Source organism: Lates calcarifer, linkage group LG7_1 (assembly GCF_001640805.2).
Source record: "Lates calcarifer isolate ASB-BC8 linkage group LG7_1, TLL_Latcal_v3, whole genome shotgun sequence".
Classification (NCBI taxonomy): Eukaryota; Metazoa; Chordata; class Actinopteri; family Centropomidae; genus Lates; species Lates calcarifer.
In genome coordinates this window covers 4,849,622-4,875,789 of record NC_066839.1, presented here as the reverse complement: position 1 = coordinate 4,875,789, position 26,168 = coordinate 4,849,622, and the positions used below count along the sequence as shown (strand labels likewise).

Below are 26,168 nucleotides of genomic sequence, written 5' to 3'. Positions count from 1 at the left end.
ACTAGAGGCTTCAGAAAGTCCCGGATGCTTCAGTGTTGCAACAGTTTTAAATGGCTGGAGGAGATGGTACTCAGCTGTGAGGGAATAGGAGTGTGACTGAACATTTGGTTGCACTCACACGCTGATTCTTCAGTTTAAAGACTTCAGGACTAAAGGGTTTATGTCCTCAGTAGGTGAGAAGAGAGGCTGACTCATCAGTGACGCCTTTAAAGCAGCATCTGGAGCCTTGTAAATGAGGAGATAGTAGCTGTCATCTCTGCTGCTTTGCTGTAAATCATAGCTGTTTATCACTCAGGTGTACAGAGCTGTCAGCATCACAAGAGCAGGGGCAGAATCTGACCGCCCACCCCTGGTCTTCCCACTATCAGAGTCAGATGGTGGTAAGTGCTGGCGTATTTGCAGCATGGACAGAATACTGAGGGGGCTTATGTATGAAGTGACATTTTGGATTTCCTGTTGTAAAGGCAATAAAACAACCACAAAAGAGATCACAGAACAATGTAAAACAACAACAAAACGACCATAAAAAGACAAAACAACCATAAAGACATGCAACACGACCGGAAAGAGATGCAAAATGACCTTGATGAGACTCAAAATTTGAGTTTAGTTGATCAACAAAAATCGGTAATTGTAAAAAGGTAATTGTCTTAGTAATTCCATAAGCAAAAATACCAAAAATGTATTGGTTGAATCTTCTCAAATGTGAGTTTGATGCTTTTCTGTGTTATACGTGATAGCAAAGTAAATATCTTTGGGTTTTATCGGACAAAACAAGAGATCTAAAGACACATAGTCAGTAGATGAATCATTCAGTATAGACAAAATCATAATGAACAAATATAATATCACGTCCAGTTGTATTGAGCCATTTGTTAAATTATTCTTGCAAATTAAAACTGTGAGCACCAAATTTTTGATGGAAGACAAAGGCATCACCTCGCCCTCAGCCACTGCCCTCAGCTAATTGACAGGTTTGAAGATGATCAATCAAAATAAAGACAAATTCTTTTTTCGACTGCAGTCGTCCGGTGTGCAAACCCAACATTTTCCTGGCATCATTCACTGCGCTGGAAAATCAAACTGTGTCTTTTTCCCACTTTTACACTGGAAGCAGTTTGAAGAAAATTCACACAAACTGCAGCAGCATGTGAGATGGACCTCATACAGACCTGTCAGAGATGTTTCATGAAGCATGAAAAAAAGAATTGTTTCCTGAATCTCTCACTGGGACTGAATTAGACAACATTTCCTTCCACTGATACGTTTTATGTTGTGTTGCTCCATCAAGGTTTTGCTCAGAGGAGGAAAGCTGTTTCAAAGACCAGTCCAAAAAAACTCTAGTCCTAGTCAGCAGCAGGGAAACTGCAGCTCTGCTGCCACACTGAGAAAATGGAAATGGCACTAACGAACAATATCTGTGTTTTTGTGTTTGGAAGATGTACTGTATGAAATATGTTCTGTACAAGTGCAGGATTGCCAGTTTCAACTTGGCTTGTTTTTTGTGTTTTTACTACTTCAAAGCTCAACTGGAGCAACAAGAGATAAAAAGAAAAAAGACTTGAGATCATTACCGGTCATATAAACTCTCCAGTGAAACCCAGAGACTTAATAAGATTTGGGTCAATTTGTTTAAATAGTCCAAAATCCAGAATCAGAAGTGTCTTTCAAAGAGCTTTAAAACTGGCACAACATGCCTTCTTTCCTTAGACTCTTTGGTTGTGAATAAAAGGGAGAAACTTCAGGAGGACAGAGGAGGGATATTTCTTCCAAAACAAGGAGATGCAAATTGTTTATTGCAAAATCTGATCAAACTGTTGCATTTAAAAGTTGATAACTGAATAAAAAAGGCAAAATCAATTTCTCAATCAAATCATACGCTTCCAACATTCCTGCTTTGATTCACAAATTAACATAATAAAGAAACACTGGCTGCAGATTTGAAAGCTTAAAACACCACACGCATATTCAGGCATGCATAGGATGGAAACGAGGTATGTGCTGGTGAAAGTGCATCAGTAGCCAGATCCATTGTTGTACACGAGCCCCAGCTGTTCTGCTGCCGCGCCCTCAGATGGTTTAACTCTGACGGACACGAACCTTTACACCGTTTACTCTGGATCTCAACACACATTTATGGCATCGTCTGCGGGCCGAGGTCACGTCCGCTCAAACCAAATGTTTGACACTTCCCACAAATAACATAATAATAGTTGAATCACTAAAACAATGTGTGGGATTTTAGGGTAACACCCAGAGATAATTTAGAAAAGAGTCACTCAGTTTCAGAGGGATTTGGAGGATTAAGATGTTGTTCCTTAGGCTGTTTGCAAAATGTAAAATGAGGCTAAAAGAACAAGCCTGTCTGCAGGAAATCAGTCGGTTCTGGAGTCCACTTTTTCTATCCTCTGTAACTGATTCTGCTTGAGGGTTGATGTCTGTGTCTCCTCACTGATTACAGGGTCAGACAAACTCTGGTTTTTGTTCCTAGCCATGGGACACAGACAAAGTCGATGTTCACCTATGCAGAGTGGACTACTTTTTCATTTACTTGGATTCCTCTGGTGCATTTGCCTGATTAGTGCGGTTCATTTGGGCTGAAGCGCGATAAAAGCAAAGCATTGCCGTTGCTTTCCATGACTGGAGACATTAAATCTGATGCTGAACTCGTAATGTTTCTTCTAGACTGGTGAGTTAACAGCTGTTAATGCTAACGTTAGCTATGTAGCAATAGCAAAACTTAGAAATAGCTCACTTAAAGCTGTACAGTTTTGACATATCAGCATCAAAATGTTTACAAAGACTTTGATGATAAAAGTTTTTATAACTGAAACATTCATAACAGAATTAGAAGTGGACATTTCCCACAAACAACACTCAAAATGATGAAATGTAATGCTTCACAGTTTACTGAGAAGCATGGATTGAGATTGCATTTGGACAAATATCCAGATGCATGGCTTTAGTTTAGGTATCCTAGTAATTTTACGATATTACAATTATTTGGGATGCTGGCTTTTATTATGGATTTGGTTGCAACAAATAAAATAAATATTTTATGGGCTTATTAAATGTTTGCATGACACATAAAAGGCCAATCTCCACCCCAGTGTTCTTAGTCAGCTGGTGAGTGCTTTTCAGATTTGGTAAGTTTTGAGGTACAGTGTGTTCTCTCCTGTCAAATCTGGGTCTGAGAAATGCCCTGAAAACTCTTCAGAGATATTATGAATCTGTAAAAGTTAAACTACAAAAAAATCAAGAAGGTGAATGACTCATCTGAAAAGATATATATTTAAATTCCAGATTGTTTTAAATTGGATCCAGCCATGATGTTAGTCACTGCTGTTGTCTGGAGGTCATCCCCTGGAATAAAGGCATGTTTTTCCCCCAGTTTTCCAGACTTATTGGTAACAACTCGTCCTGGACAGGGACTGAATGATGTAAGGCCGACTGGTGAATGAAATAAAATGGAGTGAGGGAGAGAGAGAGATGGATGGATGTGACCTCGGAGACTCTTTTTTGACGACGTCTGGCTCACACGACTTTCCTCATAAAACCTTAATATTAATCCCGGCAGCATTTTCGGGCACTGTTTGAACAATACCACTCGACTGCGGAAAAAAAACAGCAGTTAGTAAAAATCAGAAGCACTTCCATCAGTAAATCTCACCATGGATATAAGCTGTGGGAAACAGGATTTCATTAACATCCTGAGGTAACGGTCACGGTCTTTATTTTAAAAAACAAGGAGATAACCTGAAGGGAACAACTTGCAGATACTCCCAACGTCCTCGGGATAAAAAATGAGGATTAGCATCTCGTGCCTGTTAATAAACAGTCAAACTTACATTATCATTGCATGATAAATGGGTGGAGACGTTACACTGAGCGCCCACCTACTGGGACGTGCTTCACACATGTGCTCTTAGTCTGGGATGTCATAAAGTTTGGGCGGTGCAGCGCAGACATCTTTGCAGACGTGAGCAGTATAGCAAAACGTATGTCACACAGACTCTCTTGGGTACCTTGCAACTACTCAGACGTGTAAAGTAAATTTGCCTTAATGCACATATAAGTAGGGAGAAACTTTGGAGAAACCGTTTTAACAAAATGCACATGATCTGTAACCTTGTTTCAGTTGTTTGCTCCTTTTTAAGTCAATGTAAAACACACTAAACTACATTTTGTGCATGAAAAGTGTCGACTTTACTTTTATTATATTTGTGTTACCACAGTGTGTTTGCCTCCTGTTTGTCTTGAAAGTTTGATTTTCTAACGACAGAGCAAGAATGAATAAAATCATATATGAAGAGTCCAAATGGTACAGTAAATACTGTATACTGTTTATACATCCTTTAGACCAAAGTGCTTCAATGCACTTGCTCAAGGACACATCGACATGTGGATGCAATTAACGGACAACCTGCTTTTCCTCCTGAGCAACAGAAGCTTCCTTGAACATTTCTGTATCATGTGACAATAATATAACTTCGACAAAAACAGAAATGACTGAATATGACAGATTACCCGTCCAAAGCAAGGCTTAAGTCTCTGCAAGCTCATATTTATATTGTACACTGGAAAAACTGGCGTACAGTGTGTGATTCAACTTGATTTATATCCAGTAAGTGCAGGTTTAGTGGCTCACAGCTGTCCTCCCTCAGTATGCTGCATGGTAGATGTGTAGCTTTCCTAGTTTCTGAGAGATCCCTACGGTAGGATGTTGAGGTCAACAAGCTGCACAAATATAACCAGTTCATATCTATGTCCTGTATAAGAACATTTTAGTGTTATGACATTTTATAGTTCTACAATCAACATAAAATAGCTTCACTCAGCAAACAAGCTAATTAGCTGCTGTGCTAATAAGTTGTTGATCTTTAACCTTCAAACCTTTAAACACCACAAACTGTGAGACTGACCAGTGCATACCGTATATTCTGTTCCTGTCCAGAAAATAAACAGCAGCACAGACATAGATGCATTCATTCATTAAGTGATTCCTCCACTACACAACAGAATCAAACCAAGTTAAACTCAGACAATACAGTGTGTATATATGTGTGTGTTGAGAGTTTTGTACCCTGTCCGAAGCGTCCAGTCTTGTGGACCTCTGTGGCTCCTCGGTATCCCAGCATCCTACACACCACGTCTCCGTCCTTTTTATCCCAGACATCGTCACACACCGTCCCCCAGCGGCGCTCGTGGAAAACCTCAACGCGACCTTCGTGAGGACCCGACCCGTTCACCAACCGCACCAGCATCTCCTCCACTGCGACACAAACACACATCAACATAAAAACATGTGCATTCAAATACACAAATGAATCGGCGTAGACACTCATGCGCATTTGTTTTCACCATTTAGAGTGTTTTCAATTCATTTACTGGAAACTTCCATGCATTAGCAAACAGTGCTGTGTGCAGGAAAACTAGAATCTTTCTTATTTATGCCAACACATCGACACTGACAGAACACATGACTCTTTTATCTGGCATTTGCTGGCATCGACTTTGAACTCACACTGGGCGGATTATTTTCGTTGTGAGTGTTTATGACCTTAATGAAGCCCAGTAAATCAAACCAATATGAAAACAAACTGAGATGAATAGGTTGTTTTTGACGTGCAGCAACAGATTTTTTTTTTCCATAAACCACAGAAATGGTCTGTGATTCAAAAAGAAAAATAAATAAAATTACTTTGAGTGAGGGGACTTTCTTTTCTTGCTCTTTATGTGAATCCCCTTATAAAAAGTTGAGGGGGTTACAAAACTGTGGGTTTGAAGTTCTGTCCAAAAATGTTTGAGTAACTGCTGAGCATCCTCTGACAATAATCTCCTGAACCTGATGGCGTATATAACTTCCTCCTCTGGAGCTTCACTGTTTGCATCTGTAAGTGTTTATCCAGTCACCTTATTGGAAGCTAAAACCAAACAGCTGTATCTAAACATAAAGGACAGGAGGAGATTAAAGGACTCAAAAAGGAGGACAGAAATTATAAGGAGAATAAGAGACTAGAAAAGATGATAAGAGATGAGAACAGGGATCAAGATGATAAAGATCAGACGACGCGAGATAACATGAAAAAAATATAACACAGGTGTGTTAATAAAAATGTAGCTGAGATTTCATAAAATGTGTGGACGTTAAAAAAGATGAAAAGAGACACTGTAAGAACAGAGGATATAAGAAATATGTAAGAAAAGATGAAGAGAAGACAAAGGAAGCAAGAAAACTGAAGATGAGACAGTCAGCGCTTTAAGCTAAATGCTAAATGCTAATGTCATGATGCTAAAATTCACACAATGGCAGTGCTAACGTGATGTTCAGCAGGTATAACATTCACTAGCTTAGTTTAGCATGTTAGCATACTGGCACTAAACACAAAGAACAAGTGTAGCAGGTGAGAATGACGTTAATTATGCAGATGTTTGGTCATAAACCAAAGCACTGGACAAATTAAGACAAGGCCTGGTGATGGTCATAAATGAAAAGTAGGTGGATCAGCACAATTATTAAGATTCATCCTGGACCATGAACGTGAAGGTAAAACTTCTAAATGACAGTGAGTTATAGTAAAAGAAGAAAAGAAATAATAACTGAGTTTTAACACAAATTATATCTAATGTGTACATAATAATACACTATAATCATTGATAATTAAATGCAACTCAAAGGTGTGTATGTGTGTGATACAGTTTGCTGGAGTCAGGGTTGGGTTCAGTGCCTTGCTCAGGGGCATTATTTGTGTGTGTGTGTGTGTGTGTGTGTGTGTGTGTGTTTGTATAAGCAGAAGCTTCATGAATCCATAGTACATCTCATATTCCTGAAACTATGCAGCAGCTGTTCTCATATAATTGACTTGATTTATCACCTTTCAGAGGGCAGAGAGGAAATGAGAAAGAGAGGTAAACACACACACACACACACACACACACACACTACACTCCTCTGGACAGCTCCTCCTCATGTGTTAAGACATGAGCTCTGACTGAAACTGTTGACAAAGTGCTGGAGAGTAAAGCCAGAGACATTATCTCGACAGGATATTAGTCTCATCAGACCATCATAAATTTTAACTGTGTACCATTTAACTCTCATTATACAGTCAAGCACTCTGCACTCACTAGCCCATCATAATTTAATATCTACCATAACATTATACTATCATATCTGCTGCACATATTTGTATCATATTCCTGCAGAAAACCTTCAAATTAAAACCAGAAATTAGATTCTTTCAACCTCCTGCTGCTCTTTTTCAGAGTTGTAACAGAAAAACAAAGACAGAGAGAGAGAGAAGCAAAGAGTTATAGAAGAGTGCACACGTAGTTTTGAACACAGGACGAGTAACTGAATACTCAATTACCTGAAACAGATGTTTAAACTATTTGTTCACTCATCACTGTTACAAACTGGAATCCTTTCCACAGACTTTTTATACCTGCTTAGTCCTGTTTTAGCACAGAGGAGGTTTGGGTCTGAGGTTTGAAATTCACTGCAACATGGTCTGGGAAAAAAAACAGTGGAATATCAAAGGCTGATTATTGGTTAACCTCAGGGCTAAGACGCTGACTGGAGTGTTAACAGCTACAGGACCACTTCACTGTTTTATATTCACATGAAAACCTGCGTTTCTTTGGACAGAACACCGACATAAACCTGTTAAAAACCTGCAAACTTTACGTGGAAAAGACCAGGATTTGTCTCCTTAAGGTGCAGAAATATAGTCATCCAGTCTTTATATATGTATGTGTTTACTGGCTATAGTTCAGGATTGTATGTGTCTACATGGAGACTTTGATTGTCACTGTTCACCTGCCACAAACCAGACGAGAGAAGGTCTCAGAGTTGATTAAAAAAAAAAAAACAACTCTGGGTTTTGCCTCGTAGGCAGGCTGTCCTGACCATGCATAAAAATATAATGAATCGTCATGATAATTTACTGTTGACTGAGTGTAACTATAAATGCTGGAGCTCTTTTTTTATGCAGCAGACACTCTAGTCTTAGTAGACACCCAATAGCTTGGGAATATGAAAAATATTTCAATCCTGAAATAAAACATACATTATTCAGTGTTGTCCCTATGATTATGACTGTGACAAATGCCAGACTGACTGCCTGGCTAATTTCACACACGTAATAAAAGACCATTATCAGTCCAGTCTAATCTTCATGTGCACATGTTTAAATACCGCTGAGACATTACTCAGTACTTTCTCACATCTCTCCTTATCCATCTTTTTCTCTCCCAGCCCTTCATTCCTCCCCTCCCTGTAAAGTGCCTGGGGCTTCCCACTGTGCAAATGAGAGGCTCTGGGGAGGAGGAGGAGGAGGAGGAGGAGGACGAAGAGGGAGGCTTCTGGATGGAGGCAGCACATGTAAACTTCAGAGATAATCAGAACCATACAAGCAAACTTAACAGACATTCACATCTCTGCCATGAAGAGCTGGACTTCACTGCTGACTTATTTTCCTTCTGGTAGAAGTGCTCTTGATTTATTTTTCCAGAAATCAGGCAGATACATGACAAGAGTGTAAAAGTTAATCAGTTTACTGTGTGAAGTTACATGTAGCTGAGATGTTAAGATGACACTGCAGCTTCTCAACAGGAGAAACAACAGATGATAGACACTGTTTTGAATCATGAGGATGTTGTTAGAAACCTTACATCTTTAATTTGGGTGACTTTCATGCTTTCAAATGAATTCAAGAATTACAAACTCCTTTTCCCAAACTTCTCAGGCTCCTAAAAGTCTCTCAGAAAGCTTTTGGATGTTACAAAAAGAACAGAATTTGTTGTTTTCTTCCTAAAATTTAGCCAATTTGCACACAGAAGGCTTTCATCTGAGAGGGGAGAACTTAAAGACCAACAAAACTGACAGTCCTCTAAACTCACTGCCTGCACGGCAATCGTCTAATCATAGCTTAGCACTGGCAATCGTAACTAGGTACGACAGGTATGTCAAGCTTAGGGTTTCTCCATACGCTGAAGCAGTGTGCACGGATCTGTGGAGTTATACACAGAATTTAAAGAGTCTGAAAGGTGATGTCTGTGTTTTTTAGCCTTTCCAAAACCAAAAACACAACAACAGGAGTGTGAGGTATGGATGACTCAGTGCTGCAAATATAAATATGTCCAGCTAACGAGCTTATTATCTATCTGTCTGGGTTTGGGTTGATTAGTGTCAGGTAGCTCTACACTGCAATACAAGAGCATGTCCTCTACATTGATCAGCAACTGTTAGGATGCTGACTTTCTGCCAGGGACACTCAACTTTAGCGTTAATCGGTTTGGCACGATATTACAGTAACTGAAAGCATATTTAAGACCAACAGGAATTAAAATGAGTCAGCTGGAAACTATAAAAACAGCCAGAGACAGTGTTTTCAACCAACTCATGGAGCTATTGAGTGTTATTAGCTATCTACCTACAGTTGATAGGACAGTTTTGAGTGGTAAATCTGCCACTGTTCACTGCATTTGTGCCATAGGAGACGGGCGTTGCAACAGTAATTAAAGGCAGTTCATTCTTTGGTGAAACCATTATCTAGAGTCATTTACCGCTGCCTCCAAACTGGCCTCGTTTAACAATCATAAAACATCAACATGTCATAGTCACACATTTCATTTTTGGATCAAAATATGAGAAAAATAAATGTCGCTGTGCTTCCTGTGGTGGAAAATTAGCCTCAAATAGACCTAACTTTTATGTAGTTAATGACTTTTTCAGAGTCAGAAAGCTTGTGACTCTGACAAAGAGAAAAGTTAGGGATTAAAACAAATACTTCTACTTTAAGTAATTATGTAAAAAGTCAGAGATCCTGGTCTCTAACTTATCCTGTCTCTCCACAGTCTGACAGCTCTCATATTCTCCTTGGACAGCGAGCAAAGTGGTTCACCATAAACTAGAAACACTCCCTAATTTGGACCAAACTTGACATTTCATAACAAGCCTTGTACCTTTGCTGTGAAAGTAGGGAAATTAATGCGAGCTGCATGAGATATAATGACTGTTTTTGTCCAGGGAAAACTAGTTGAGCAAGCTCCAAGAGCTGGTGGCCGTCCAAGTGGTTCAAGCCTCGGTGGCCGGGGCAAGCTGCAGCAGACTGTCGATACCTGAGGAAGGCCAGAATACGGAGTGATCAGTGTATTACTAATGTTTATCTGGCAGGCAGGGAGGGGAGGGACTGGACGGGACTGAATGGCTTCTCGACAACAGTTAACCAACTCCATGTGTTCATAAAATATTCTCCTTGAAGACTCATATGTTATTGTCTTTCACGCTGTTTATTCAAGGTGTTGACTCTTGCATTGCCTCCTCTTTCTGTTTTATGTCAATAGTTTGCTTTTAATGTGGTTTTCTTGGCCGGTGTACATGCACACTCAACATCTTAGCACCTCTCGTGCGATCTTTGTTATTGCTTTAGTTCCACATTTTGGGAAACACACTTATTTACTTTCACACTCTCATGTCTGCCTGATTAATATGAAGCTAGTTAGCTTAGCGAAGCTTAAAGACTGGAAGCAGGGGGAAACAGCTAGCCTCTCAGTCTCACGGTAACAAAACATGTCTACCAGCTCCTCTGGGACTCACTAACTAACACGATGTAAAAGACCATAAAAGAGTCAAACTGGGTCTGATTCTGAAGAGGAAACTGTAAATAAGTGCTTGAAAGTAGAAGTGAGGAAAATTAAACTACACTGCGGAGGAGCTGTGAACACATTTAACTGGATTCAGCGAATAATAAGTGAGCATAAATAAAAACTGAGCAAGTAAGAACGTATTTAAACAAAAGAGAAAACTGAAGAACAGAAAATAACCACATCTCGACTGATCTCTGGTTCTGTTCCTCAGCATTGATGTTGGAGAACGACACCAAGTAAAACTTAAACCCTGGCGTCAGGTGGACCTCCAGGTAATAACAGTAACATGGTATTTTCATGAGTCCGGCTCCCAGGGTGAAGATAAAATTCTTGTTAGAGTCCAAAGCTGAAATCATTTATATCTGGATCTCTGTAGCTGCAGAGGTGTACTGTAAAAACTGCCTGTCAAACATTAAGCCCGCTACACTTACTGTTGGACCCTCGAGATTAACTATCAACCTGTCAGCTGGGGAGAGAGAGTGTGTGTGTGTGTGTGTGTGTGTGCGCTTCACTCTGAGTCTCTCTTGCAGTATGTTAACTGCCAAGTGAAAATTACACAAAACTTTGCAATGGCTGAAAAATTAAACGCAAATTAGGTGTTTCGTTACAAGTTTCATATCCATGAGAAAATGACTTTCAGGAATCATAATAATAGTTGGATTTCAGCCTCAGCTAATGTTGGACAGATTCAAAACTAAGTGATGTGGTAGCCGACTGTTTGTGAATCTATCTCTGCTGAGTTCAGGGAACCATTTAATGATTCACAAGTGTGTTTATCTGCTCTAAAGTAAGCTGCAATTGTTAGCATGTCCAGCGAAATGAGCGTTACTTCCAAGCCCAAAGAACACATCATCAACTAGGTTACATTAGTTTGAGAGAGTTCAGATTTTGTCTATTGTTTCCTCACTTTGTGGATACTGGTGAGAGGTTAGGTTAACGCAGGCAGCTCTGTTTTCTGTCCTGCCTTTGGAGATGTTTGAACTCCAGCAGCTCCAGCTAATGATGCCCAAGACAATCTCAAAAGCACTGATTAGTCCTCATCCAAATAAAGCCTTTTCTCTTGTAACAATAAGAGTGAAAACAAACAAGCATGTACGCTGGAGAGCCAAACAGGGTGATGAGAACAAAATTCACTTCAGTACATGAACAATGCTGCTCGATGTGAATAATTAACTAGCGAGGATGAAGATTTTTAATCTGGGATATAAACCTTTTAACACAATATCACATGTAGCTATCTGGTGCATAATTAAAATCCAATTTAGAGGATTGTTGCTTTGAAATAAGTCAGGTGGAGTCATGGAGCTAACTAATTAGCTACATAGCTACAGCTGATGAGCCGTTTTCTATACCTCTTTCTTTAACTTAGTGGGAAAACATTGATAAAGGCTTCAAAGATTTAGCTAAATTCTAGAGGTTTGAACTGAGAGGGAGGGGCAGAGGTAGAGAGAAGACAAAGACTGAGACTATTTGGTTGGTTTACGGCTCTGAATGGTCATTTATAATTGGCAAAACTGACAGTCACCAGCTAGACAGGAGAAAAGTGCCTTTGTCACGGATGTTCCAGCTTTATATGGTGAGTATACAACTACAACTTTGTTTCTACTTTACAGAAATACAAAAACAGTTTTACCAAGGACACCAGGAACACGCCGGAAATCAGAAGCTGGAGAGGCAGTGATCTTCAAGGCATACGTATACAAATATACATTTCGCCAGGCCATCTCTCATCTTCCTTCTTTTTGTTTTGGTCCAGTTTAAAGTAACATTGATCAGAATACAACAGGAGTAAACAGATTTACACACTCGCTCTAAAATACTTGTTCGTGTGGTGTTGAAGTTTGGAACAGAGCCGAAGAATCAGGTCCTGTCGGTGACATAACGTCCTGAATGGCAGGTTCATTCTCTCTTAATTCCCAACATGTGTGGATGAATTTGCGCTTTTCCCACAGACAAATCATCTGGGGTCACTCTGCTTGCTCGTTCTGGTAAGTGATCACACAGGTATGCACTGTATGCTTTGAAGTGTAAAAAGATCCGAGTCATGCATCAAATGATAAATCAGCCACATAAGGACTGTGGCAGAAAAAGTGCATGACACAGGGACTGAATATTTCTGTCAGGAAGCAGCATGTGGTCTCACTCTGTCTCTCTTTTTCTCTGAAACATCAAACATCCATGTCCTGTAAATGATGTGAGGAAAGAACCGATCTTCGACGGTTCTCTAATGGGCAGAAACAGACCTTCAGATGGTCGTCTATTTGACGTGAACACCACCGCATCGCTCATCGCATGGAGAACAGCCATGATGAGGTTACAAAGTAAGAGGAATTTCTGTGTTTTTCTGGGGGGCATTAATGTTTTTTCTCTGTACCTGACTCCAGATTGGCGGTTTTGTACGAGGTCTCGGTTTACCGCCACACGACATACGCCCTCACATAATGTTTTTTTTTTTTCTCAAATCCTTTTGATGTACACTTACCCATGTGGCTGTTTCGTGTGTCAGAACTATGAGATTAGGCTGAAAAGAAAAGCAGATCTACTGATCCTTTAAACTTGCCACAGTTCTTTGCACAGGATTTCAGGTGGAACAGAGATGTAATGGCCCCATAAAGTCAGCTCGTAAATTTTTGATTCTCTATTGCCAACTGTTGGTTTTGGATCATACGCACTGATATACGTGCTCATACTACAGCAGAGGAGCCTCAGTAGGATTTTCTGTACATTGACTGTGCAGCTGGACAGGATACAACTATAATATACCAAAATATTCATGGTGTTATTACAGAATATGAATATAATGCAACTTGTACTATTAGCGTTGATGCTGCTCATAAATCAACCAAGCTGTCTGTGACTTTTTAAAACAGTTAAGATGTAGAATAAACTAAAAATAGACAAATTAACTAAGTTAGGTGCTGTAACTTCAGCACAATCAAGGGAAAAATATTGTATTCTTTATCCCACTAAAGCTACAGTACTTCACAAATTAAGATTTTCTAAACAAAAAAAAATATGATGGGCAAAGTATTTTTATAGATTTAACCATCCAAAACTATTTATATATTTTTTATTCTTTATTTATCTCATTTAGTTGTTTGATCTCAATATTTAAGTTTTATGTTTCAGTCTATTCATGATGCTAACACTTTGACTTGAAGACGAGATACTGGTGAGCTGTGTGAGGCTCTGATTTCATGAATTAAATAAATCTCAGACATGACCTGGATTATTAAATATTCAGAGTTGAGGGCAGGTGAAGTGATTAGGAGGGAAAAAGCTACATGATCGTTGCTTTATTGTGTTCTCCAAAGGTAATATAGAGCAGTAGCTATGTCTGTGAAGAGGGCATTCATTAAAGCAGCAACTGTTCATCTCAAAAAAATCTTCATAGGAGAGGATGACTGAGAAATATAAACCTGTTTAACTGGAACAGCAGTTTGTTATGACACTAATTAGTCATAATATTACTGTAACAGAAGCTGTTTCAACATACTTTCCTCAATGAAGTCTATAAAACGCTTAATTTCACTGTTGACTCCTTTAGCAGACCATGTTAAATTTACTGTTTAACCATGTTGGATTTACTGACTCCATACTTGTGTGTCGACGTATGTGTGTGTGTGTGTGTGTGTGTGTGTGGTCATCTTACAAGCTCAGAGCTTCCAGTTACCGCAGCACATTAACAAAGTCACTCAACCAGAAGAAAACCTTGGCTTTTCTATCAGGATGTCATTATGTGAGGGGAATTAAAGCTCTGCAGTGTTTTGTTGTTGTTCAGCTTCTTCAGGTAGAACAATAAACTGTGTATTTGGAGCAAAATGTATAGAACAAGTGCAATTTTCTCAAGTAATTAATTAATATTCCCATTCCTCATTTTTACTGAAAATGCATTTAATACCCCTCAAAGACCCTAACCCTAAAACTGACGCCCCAAACCCATTATTAATCCATTTTAAATTTGACATAGGTCAGGTATCAGTTACATTACTCCTCCACAGGTGCAAAAAGGTAGAATATTACAACTGAGACACATCAGAACTGATCATTTAGCAGCAGCTGAAGAGGAATGAGTGATATTCTTCTCCTTTACATTGTGATATATAATCTATAGTCTCTTCTCGTCCATTTTACAGTTTATTCAAACATCAGCTCTCACCTGTTTTCTCTCCTCGGTCTCCTCGATCGCCCTTCTCCCCCTTCAACCCTCTTTCTCCTCTGTCACCTGAGGAAGGAAGAGACAAAGTGAGATTTTACAGGAAGTAACACTCACTCACTCTTACACAAACATCAAACATGACCCTAATTAATCCTGTTGGGTATGGACATATGAGAACAAATTATCTTGTGTCACGTTTCTGTTTTATGCATCAGTTTGTTTGTGGTTTATGCGATTATAGATAGTTGTTTTACTTTATTTAATTGCATATTTCATCTCTTTACATTTCTTCTTTTGTCTTTTATGAATATTTTGATTGTATCATGTGTGTATTAATCACTGTACAGTATATAAACACTGCACTATCAAAGAAAAACATGGCATCAATGTGAATTCACACTCACAACCAAAGCTTATCTTGATGTTTAACACAGTGACAACCACAACATCGCACAAACTGGAGGCAGAAATTTGTGAAATAACACACAGAGGCCTGTGAATAGTGAAAACACACAGAAAAGAGCAGTTCAGCCACAGACAGGTTTAAATTCAATAAAAGACCTTTTCTCTATAACCATTTCCTCTCCTCTTATATTTTTAGCTGCAGCCTCTGAAACAGTCAGCCCTGTAATTGCCTCGTGAAATGGGCATAAAATGTAAAAATTAGAGGATACCACCTTCATCCTGTGTTTAATTTACCTTTGAATGTTGTGGTTAACATTTGTTTTTTCTGCTGCAGAGTCGAGGTGAATGAGGTTGAAAGAGAAGGAGGAGAAAGAGAAAAGATAGAAGCTTTGAAAATACTTTTTTGGTTTTTCTGGACTTAAATAAAGAGAGCAGGGTCAAGGTAAATACTTATACACGTACGTATCTTTACAGTGTAGATGTTCACATGGTGGAAAAGTTAACACAACATAAAACCACTGAATCGATGTAAAGTAAAAATCCTTTCATTTGTGGTTTCTGCAAAATTACTGTAATTTTTTCACGCCTGACACCTCCTTCCAATCTGCAGCTTGGATACAACTTTTTCTCCTTTGTTTTCATTTCAAAATATGTTTCTATTCCAAATCCTGACCAGAGTACGGCAGGAGAGACTCCGTGTCAGTGCCATTTGTTGCTAATTTTCAGGTTTGAAACCACAAGTCTGTTTTTGCCATGAAGCTATAAGAGGATCAGCTTCAAGTCGGCATTTATCCCACCTTTAATTTGACTCGCTTTTCAACATCCAAGACCACAGGCCAGCTGCCAGCCGAGGTGGCACTCAGCATGTGCTAGTGCCTGTGTGTGTCCAGTGTCTGAGCAGTGTAGCTAACACTACACCACACCCTGCCCGTGACGTCCTCGGCTGTCAGTGTCACCTCAGTTTTGACCACATCCTTAACGACTAAATAACACTGCAAGGAAAACCCAAACACATCACTGAGCTACTGCGGAGCCACAATACACAACAGATGCATTTGATTTAAAACTGCAAGTAATTGAAAGCAATACTGACGCACTGAACGGCAGCGACGGGTAAATGTCTGAAATCTAAGCTTCACTAATCAACATTTGTGGCTCTAGGCACCACCTTTGGTCCAGACTGAATTATTTCAACAGCCATTGAATGTAATGCCATGAATTTTTGTACAGACATTGATCGTGCCAGAGGATAAATCCTAATGACTTCAACCGTCCTCTGACTTTTCCTCTTGCATCAACAGTAAGTCAAAGTTTTCACTTATCCAGTAAAATATCTCAGCATCTACTACACAGATTTGCACAAAACACGGATCAAACATTCATGACTCCCTTTAGGATGATTTGTAATCACCTTGGTGACCCTCTGACTTTTATCTAGCGCCACCATCAGGTCATTTTTTTTTAAATTTCTCCAGCTTTGTGTTTAATGCTCATTAGCAAATGATGCAAACATACTAAACTAAGATGATAAATATTATAGGCTACATCATAAACATCAGCATGTTAGCACTGTCACTGTTAGCAGGTTAGCATTCTGACATTAGCATTTAGCTCACTGCTCTGTTTAAGAACAGCTGCTAGCGTGGTTGTAGACTTTTCATTCTTGCTTATGAAAGTGAGGACTCACAACCTTGCAGCATTACTGAGCTTTTTAGCCTCTTTAAGAACATTGTTTTGGTCTCACAGCCACTAAATTAACTACACAGCTCAGTCTTCACACTCTCATTGACCTTATTTCATGCCATAACAGGCTGCTGTTTTCAGTTAAAAGCTCAGTAAGTCAGTACCAAATGGCACTGGACAAAATAACTGACAATCTTAGGAACAAAAGTTGAACAAAAATAACTACTTTTAAAATGTAATAGCTAAAGCTCCAGATGATTTTCCGGAGGAGGTGGTGGAGACCAAAACGGAGGCAAAAGAAGAGTAAATATTGGACTTAACGAAAGATAAAGTCACTGTTAATGTTTCATGCTGCGTGTCTGTCAGCTTATGCAGTTCTTCTTCCCCCAGAGTGACCAAAAAAAATAAATGATCCAGCTTTTAACACCAAACCCACTGAACCCAGCTGATCTGCGATGCTTTACAGCAAACACCTAACGCTCTCCCTGCTCTGTCTATCCACTATTCATCTATAAAAAGAAACCGTGAAGCTTCCCGGTGCTGTTTTAACAAGCTTTTCAGTACCCCTCCTCTTTCCACAGCTGAGCGACTGCCTCACTCTGAGGCCCCATTCACACCAGAAGGTCTGCAAACTCCACTGGTTTGTTAAACCCACCACCTGACCCCAGATGGGTGGAAGCACAGACATTGTTATAAACTGCCCGAGTGTAGATGCACAAAGATTCCTCTCTTCTTCGTCTTGTCTTGAGAGCACTTAGTTGTGTGGTGCTCTACCAAAGTTCACCAAGTAGTTTTCTGATTTGTAATCACTATAATTATATTTGTCTGTCTACCAGATGTGTGTTCAGCTCACTGCACAGCTGTGAACAGCAGTGTAGGTGGAAGAAATCATAACCTATATTTTTTTTTAATCACAAGTGTTGAGAGTGTTAAGCGCATGCGCACACACAGACGACAACAGAACAGAAAGCTACTGGCCAACAAAGGGACTGTTGGACTCCAACGCTGGACGTTTCAGCCAAACCCAACTCTGATTGGCAACAGCTGTTGGCCAAACACACACATGACATACATACACAATGACATGCTGACACCAGAGAGACTGCAGCGCCTTATCATGTTAGTCATGGTCATGATTGCTTCAGCTCTGTGTGTGTGTCTCAGTGTGTTTTGGTTATCATTGGCACTGTCCAGCCAATGATGCCAGAGTGGAAACATCAACACCCCAGGGGTTTATGTAGATACGGGCCGGTCTGGATGAACGGATGGATGGAAGAAGGGAAGAGTGACGGAAGAGGAAAAAAAGCCTCTTGGAAAATCTTTGTACTTGTGTCAAAGAAATATAGATTTACAGTACAATGGAAAACTACTGGTAAATCAGAAAACTGAATGTTCTTGACAACACATAACGGTGTATTGAGCTGTCATGTTGTATAACAGGCCACTGAATACCTTTGACAAAAAAGAAAGACTTTCCTTTGGACTCCTTCCTCCACTCAAGGTGATTTCTATTAATTTTTTTTTGACTCACGTGGACTGGAAGAGCCAGGGATCGAACCACTGACCCTCTGATTAGCGGGGGGATCTGTTGTATCTGTTGTACTTGGTTGGGCAGTTGGACTTGGGCACAGTACACATCTAGAGCGAATGCAAACCATGCCCAAACCTGGCACAACGTGAGCACAGACCAAGGTAACTGGGCCTTTTATGAGTCCACATGTCAAGTTAAAATCATGGTGTATTAAGGAGAATTGGATATCTTGTTCTGAAAATGTTGCTCATTGGTTTCGATGTTATTGGGCTCATATGGAGGCACATTAGAGTCGTTCTCTGGCTGACTTGGCCGACTCCCCACACATATGAATGGCACAAAAACAGCTGTAATACAGCTCTTGGAGAATTTTAATCTTTATTGGCCCTAACAGCTCAAATTGTGATATTACAAAGAGCAATTCTTTAGTGTCTATGATGCTCAGGAAAATGCATTGATAGTTTTACAGCTAATGATCTTATATGGTAAAATACTTCTCCCACTGTCTCATTAAAAACAGCCGAAAACAGATTTGATTAGCACAGACAGCTGTTTCTGTGGGATAAATACAACAAGATACGGGCAGTTAAGCAATTTTAGCTTCCATGGCTGAACATAAGAAGAAAACAGTGCCACCTGTTAGTGATGTAAGATGTGTGAAAGACTTTTTACTCCGTCAACATCCCTGCAGCCGTTTGAGATCTGAGTCTGTCTGGTCGCAAGTCTCGAATGATTTGAACTGTGAACGTGTTGACAAGACTCAGCTGTGAGTTGTGCAAGACTGCAGAGAGTAACTGGCTTTTTCTTCTTCACTTGTGAATAATGGGCGGCTGGGTGAGTGGCTACTGTTGCCCCATGAAGTACACAATCTCCTACATGTTTTCTGCATCGTGAGTATTATATTATCCTCAGATTATTAGGCAATCTGAGCTGGAGGTTCTTGTTCTGTGTCAAGAAATCAAGACTAGTATAAAGGGTGATGAAATAATTAAGATACACTATAAATAAGATTAATATGAGATATGTCACCATACCTTTAGGCCCGACAGGTCCCCTGTCTCCTTTTTCTCCCTGAACACCTTCGACCCCGACCGAGCCTTTAATACCACGAGGGCCCTGGATGCCTTTTTCTCCTGTAAACCCTGAAACACAGAAACACAAACAGGACAGGTTTTTCCTGCTCCACTAAATACACCACAGCTGGAGTTGGTTGTGATTGGTTCCATCAAGAAAAATAAAAGAGAAGCTGCAGTCAGAGAGCAATAAAACAAGGATTTTGTTGTGTACATTAACTGATTCAGGTGAACTTCACCAGTGTCTGAAAACAAAAGGTAATGACATGAAGACTTTGTGACAACATTTCCACTAAGCCTTGTTGTTTCTTGTCCTCCCTCCCCAGCCTCACATCATCTAAAGAAGACACAAAGATGTTGGAAATAATGTCAACATTGGTCTTTTACTTCCTCCACCATCTGCCAGTGCCCTAATCTTTGACAGTTTGACAACGTTGGAAGAAAAGCACCGTCTTTTGTCCGATAAAGACCATCAGATTTCCTGCAAACTCTACTTCCTCGTGTCACACAATGAGAACATTTGTTTACGCTAAGCACACTCAAATATCTCAAAATTAACGTAGTAATGAGTTATTGATTGCACCGCTGAAGTAAGCAAAGTCTTGTCAAATGTCATCGTGCTCTGACATGCTCTGATTACACTGTTGTGACTGCTCAGCAATCTGAATGAAATTATTAGACTGAACGCATCAGAGCCAGAAACACAAAACAAGCCGATGACGGCTGATGTCATGTCTTCTGCGGTTTTCTGTTTCTCTGCTGAAAAGGGTCAGTGATTCCCTTCTCAAAAACCCGTTGGGGAAAATGCGATCAATCATATTTTGGAGCCGTCGCAGAACTGTTCTTTGTGTGCTGCAGGACAGTCCAACTAGATCGTTCAACAAGTCCAAAAGGAGTTTTAGAGGCTGGATGTGATGATAAATTCCTTTGGCTTCAATGCAAATGGAGTAACAGAAGTACATGTGCTGAATTACAAACAGACTACATCCTATGCTTGTTACAAGAACTGATTTTAATTTTCTTTGTTAAAAACAACAGTCAGCAGAAAAACTAATCTGAAAAATCAGTTTCTGTTAATATCATTATTTATATAAGGTTAACTTATAAAGCATTCCAGCCTCTATAGCCTCTTAGTTATTTGTTCACAATTTAGATTTACATCCTGTAGTTCCAGAGGAAATCTTCCTCCCTGGCTTCTTTCACAGGCACCTGAATATAATATGTACATGCTTATGGATAATCATTATTCATATCCAATAATTTTAAATATTCTTCACATAGATATCTTTCATATACACGTAATGTGTTTTACATGTCTTTGAAGTATTATGAGGTTTCAGTTCAAGTCTAAACTCTGAGTATCTGAGTCTCTAACGTTATGTTCATATGTCAGTCAAACTGACTTTGATTTTTGTCTATTAACTGCATAATACTGTCATCTATGAGGTAGCTCATGTCAGCTCAGACTAATACATGAAACCATACTGATTTCAGCCAAGATGGCTGACGGAGTGTGTGAACTCTGAGTTGCAGGAAAACTAACATGTACTGCTTCTTTATTCGACTGCATTCGACTTAGTGGCTCATCATGCTCCTGATTTCAAGTCGGCACTATTTTGGATTGACTCCAACTATTTTTGGATTTATTACAAATCTTTTTTGACTGTTTTTAAGTTCATTTCAAATCAGGTCTCTCAGCACGTTGGGTTAAGGTCAGTCTTCCATAGATCTGTTTAGGAATCTGAGTTATAATGGCTCTATTTGACTGAAATTGCAGTTTATATACCATATTATGCTTATTATTCATCACATTAAGTATCTTAATCATACAGAAAATCTTATTTAGCTTAAATTGAATTATGTATGAAGATTTAATATCCCATGGTTTACATGTTGTTGTTTATGGAGATGTTTTGGTCATAAGTTTCTTTTCATAAATAAATTCCAGATAAAATAATCCAATAAAAACAATGTGTTGCTTTCAGCCTGTAACCACTGAACCTTACAGAAACTGACCATCCCCGATGAGAGGACTGATTAAAAATCCTCTTTCCCAAGACAGACGTCTTCTCTCACTGAAGACAGCAGCTTGGTGAACACCGGGGGTCCTGTGGGGGGGGTTTCATTCAGTTTGCTATGTTTACATGTTAACTAATAATGAGGCTTTTTCTTTTTTCCCCCCTGCAGTTAAAAATTCTTTTTATTCACATTTTCCTGGAACTATGGCAGCAGCAGGGGGGGGGTCCCTTTCAGCAGGAAGATAATGCTTCTTGGAAATGTCATGTGAGAGTTGCAGTTCATCGTCCAGGGAATGTGGGATGGATGATGACAGGGGAGGATGGAGGGGTGATGGTTCAAGAGGCACCTAGCTGGAGGAGGTCCGAAAACATCTGGAGCCTTATTGTTGTTTGTATCTTACAGTATCTATGAAAAATGGTCGGGTCATGGTACTGATGTGCCAATTCTGCCTGCATGAGGCTTCTCATGTCGTGGTTTTGGTGGAATTACCTACAAGACAAAGACAAATGATACGTCCCACCAGTCCTGTCCACACCCTGCCTGAAAATAAATCTCCATCCAAAGTGTAGTGCCATGTTTTCTTAAGCGGATTTATGCGACCTTTAATTCTCCTTGCTCCCTGTATTATTAATATAAGTGAGCGTAATCACAAAAGCAGAGCTGCGTCAAAACACCAGCCAATGTCTGTTTTGTGTAAGAGGCAGGCTGATTCTCAGCTTTCAAGCCACTCAAACCAAAGTCCCTGTTGTGTTAAAAAATAACTCAAAACATGATGTTTACATTAGGCGTTTATGGTCCAGGTGAATTTTATGATCTATGGGATTTAAAAAAAAAAAAAAATAAAAAATTCTTGATGCTGTACTTGCATGTGTTATTGCTTCATTTTCATTCATCTACAAATAGTTTAAACATCCAGCAGTTCTGTGGAATTCCTGCTCCTTACTGTCTACGTGTATTAGAAAGATTTAAATAAGATACTCCCAAAGCTGTAATTCCCTCATATTTCCAGGATTTGTTTGTAGAGGTCTTTGAAGTTTTCTGCATAACCTGCATTTCTGTTCTTACTTCTGAAAGGAAGAAACAGCCACCCAAATACATTCTACAGTGCATATGATAAATGCTGTGAATCAGAGGTTTTCAGCTTTAACTGATGTTTTTTTTGATTTGTTTGACTTTCTTTTCACAGACTAAAATTATCATCTCCTCAGACCCAATCTGAGAATGTCAAGCATTTGCTGTTTTATAAAGTTTGGAAAAATTTCTAAAACGATGATAGAGTATATATTAGCAAGATAGTAGGATAAAAAGTTGCAGATATTAACATTATAATAACATTGTTTCTGAACTTGATGCATCTTGTTTATTATTTATCATGGAAATTGTCAGTATTACAGAGGTTGTCAATGGGAAGCCTTTAACATGAATTCTGCTTTTTGAACTTTTTATGAATGAACTGTATTCTGGTTGTACCCACCTCTCAAGCCAGTCAGCCCAGGGGCCCCAGGAGGCCCAAGTGGTCCAGTGTCACCCTTCTCTCCCTTTGGTCCTGGAGGCCCTGCAGACAGAAGGAAAAAATATGGTCAGAGCTGAGGACAAAATGCAAAACAGTGCACATGCTGTCACTAATAGCAGCCAGTCTTTCACTACCTGCACTATCCTGTCTTTATATGAATTCATGAAACACACTGACGTTGTTACAAAACTTTGGTCTTTTGCTGATTTGTGGAGAATGTTGATAATGAGGAAAACACCGAGGAAGATGAAGAAAAGCTCAGCAACAGTAACAGCAGACAAGATACTTTCAAACCCTCGGGACAGACGTACACCTTTACACAGAGCTTTACTCTCCAGCACTCAAGCTTTAACAGCATGTAAACAGGAAAGTGAACCAGTGTTTACTTAGAATCTCTTCAGAGGTAAAAGGTTGCAGGTTTTGATTTAAAAGTGGTATTTGTGCAAAAAGCTGCTTTATTATGTTCCCAATCCTTTTATGCTAAAACGGTAATTTACAACATGTCTGCTCACCTCATCCATTCATATGAATTCACGTTAAAATTCTATTCACTTCAAATAACTGCTGAACTAATTGACGATGAAGGTCTGGCTTGAAAATAAGTGACAAACTACTTTTTGCTGATCTACACACCAATGATAGGAGCTTTCCTTCCCAAGAAAACTGTTTTCTTGGAGTGAGTTTTGCACTTTGGGAAGCTGCAAAGGTTTTTTTTTTTTTGGAATAAATAAAGATGGAAATATTAGAGGCGTCAGTCTGCACAGAGGCTCTATATTATTACAACAAGACGCAGTGTTTATCATCAAAGGTGTTGCCAAAATCGGGGCAGGCAAGAGTCTTGTAGATTATCACTTGAAAAGGGAACACAGGGGACTGGAATTTGTTTTTGGAGAGCGACATGTGAGCCTTTAATTCCTGCAGGTAATGATTTTATCAATGTCATGAAATCTAAGACACATTTATCATTTATTACAGCACACACACACACACACACACACACACACACACACACACAGAGTGGACGCCAAACTGGGCCTTACAACTGGTCCAAGGATTCAGTCCAAAAGTTTGTTGTACTTGGAGAGGACAAGAGAAAAAATGCCAAAGAGTGAGTGAGTCAAATAGAGAGAGAGAGAGAGAGAGAGAGAGAGAGAGAGGTCTAGCCACAATGGGAACCACATGTTTAACAAGGTGGACCACAACACAGCTTGTGGGAATGCTTAGAAATTCAGGGCTTGTTATTGTCCAGCACATGTCCAGCGGTCCCGAGACTTCAGAGCTCTTAAGTTCTTAATTTGCAGGTTTCTGATGCTGAGAAGCTGCTGACGACTTTGTGATACGGATCTGCCCGCTGCCGCCTCGAGCTGCTTCACAAATGCATCCACTTAACTGGTAACAGCGGGTCATGAGGCTGTGAAAAGGTCACATCAAGAGGGGAGGGCTGTGTGTCTGCTAGTCCATGTAAGTGTCGAGGAAGGGTTTCGAGTTACTTGATAAATTGATTAGATGAACAGAAAACACAAACACAACAAGAGAAAAAAGCAAAACATTTAACAGTTGCAGTGTCTTCTTTGGCAGGATTTTCTGCTTTTTTCTTGTTTAACAATAAGTGTGTTGGTTGAATGAAACTTAACATCCATTCCTTCTACCATTTCATTGGTCAAATGATGATTAATAATCTTCAGGGTAATCGTCATCAAGGTAAATGTGCATGAATATTAGCCTGACTTATAAAGTGTACTGTGAAGGCCTTTGTACAGAAACAACCCCACCAAAATCAGTCAATCAAAACACAACAAATTACTTAGTCGACTGTGGCTTCTTCATCATGTAAATGTTTGTGCCTGTTTTACCAAAGTTACAATTTGTCCAGGATGTAACTGTTGTGTTTTTCTGAGTGTTAGCCAACCCCAGTAAATTTTACATTCACTCAAGCTTAAATTGACTAATGTTACCAAACAGAATGCCTGGATATTTAATTCCTAAAGTTTGCCTTTTATTTTGAGCCATCAACCCTTTAAATTGTCTGCTTTTAAAGTTACAGTTTGGAATGTGTGTATGCTTATATCTGTCTGGAAAAGACAGTTCACCCTGGTGGTCCTGAAGAAACTGCGTCCTCGTTAATAGTTTGTTTTAGCAGAATTTCACATTATTAATCTCTTGGCTCTCAGAGTCCAACTTGTTCATTCAGCTGACAGAGTTTCAACAATAACAAGCCGAGTGGCCTCTCCAGGATCAGCCCGAACACATCTGACAGCACCAAGTCCAAGAACACAACACCAGTGAAGAGAGCAGGCGCCAACATCCAAATCTACTGTAGGGTGGAGCGACAGAGCAGCGAGCTTGTCTTTTTTTCACAACACTGGGATGTGACAACAATCTTGAAGGTGTTACTGAGAAATGACGTTCAACAACACAGTGATCTTGACCTTTTAGCTTTGGCCACCAAATCGTAATTACTTCATCCTTGAACCCAAGTAAACATTTGTACCAAATTTGAAGAAATCCCCTCATGGCGTTATTGAGATATTGAGTTCAGGAGAATTGGACGGACAACCTGAAGAGGAGGCATAAAGAGTCACATTGTCCTGAAGAGTAAGGAGATCTTCCTTAAAAATGAGAGAAACAAACAAACAAACAACAAGGACGCTATCACATCTGGATCTGGATAAGTCAAGGATAATATGAACATAAAGTCCAAAGTGGCAAAAAAATGGGGGGAAACGAGTGTGAGGTTGAGTGTGTGTGAACGTACAAGCCAGCCTTGACTGAACCGAGGAGCTCTTCACTGGTAAAACAAACATGCTGCTGAAAATATACATTAACGGTCATGAGACGACACTGAGGCTGTAAATGTTTCCAGGCCTCAGCTCTGCTCAGGTCATCGTGTAGCATATGACGAACTCAACAACAGATCATCTATCCAAACACGCACGTCACTAATGCTGCATGAAAACCCCTGGGACTTGATGCTTATGTATTTTCTGGATCAACAAATCTTAACATAATGCTGCACATCTGTCAAGTGTCGAGTTGTGTCATCTCCTGGCATGACCTGGAGAAACGTCCTCGATGTTCAACGATGAAATGACAAATTGCGCAAATTAGAATGAAAATGAGAAAAACTGGCCGGGT

At 39.6% G+C, this 26,168-nt stretch overlaps 1 protein-coding gene across 2 annotated transcripts in view; it reads right to left on the bottom strand.

Annotated features, from left to right (window-relative positions):
* scara5 (scavenger receptor class A, member 5 (putative)) overlaps nucleotides 1-26,168 on the bottom strand; it is a 73,797-nt gene that overhangs the window by 6,068 nt on the left and 41,561 nt on the right. For both annotated transcript variants that reach the window (XM_018688322.2, XM_018688323.2), the window contains 4 exons: nucleotides 22,995-23,075; nucleotides 19,463-19,570; nucleotides 14,810-14,875; nucleotides 5,084-5,272 (listed from right to left, as the gene is read on the bottom strand). In XM_018688322.2, coding sequence (XP_018543838.1) covers nucleotides 5,084-5,272; nucleotides 14,810-14,875; nucleotides 19,463-19,570; nucleotides 22,995-23,075 — 444 coding nt within the window. The remainder of the gene's footprint in view (nucleotides 1-5,083; nucleotides 5,273-14,809; nucleotides 14,876-19,462; nucleotides 19,571-22,994; nucleotides 23,076-26,168) is intronic.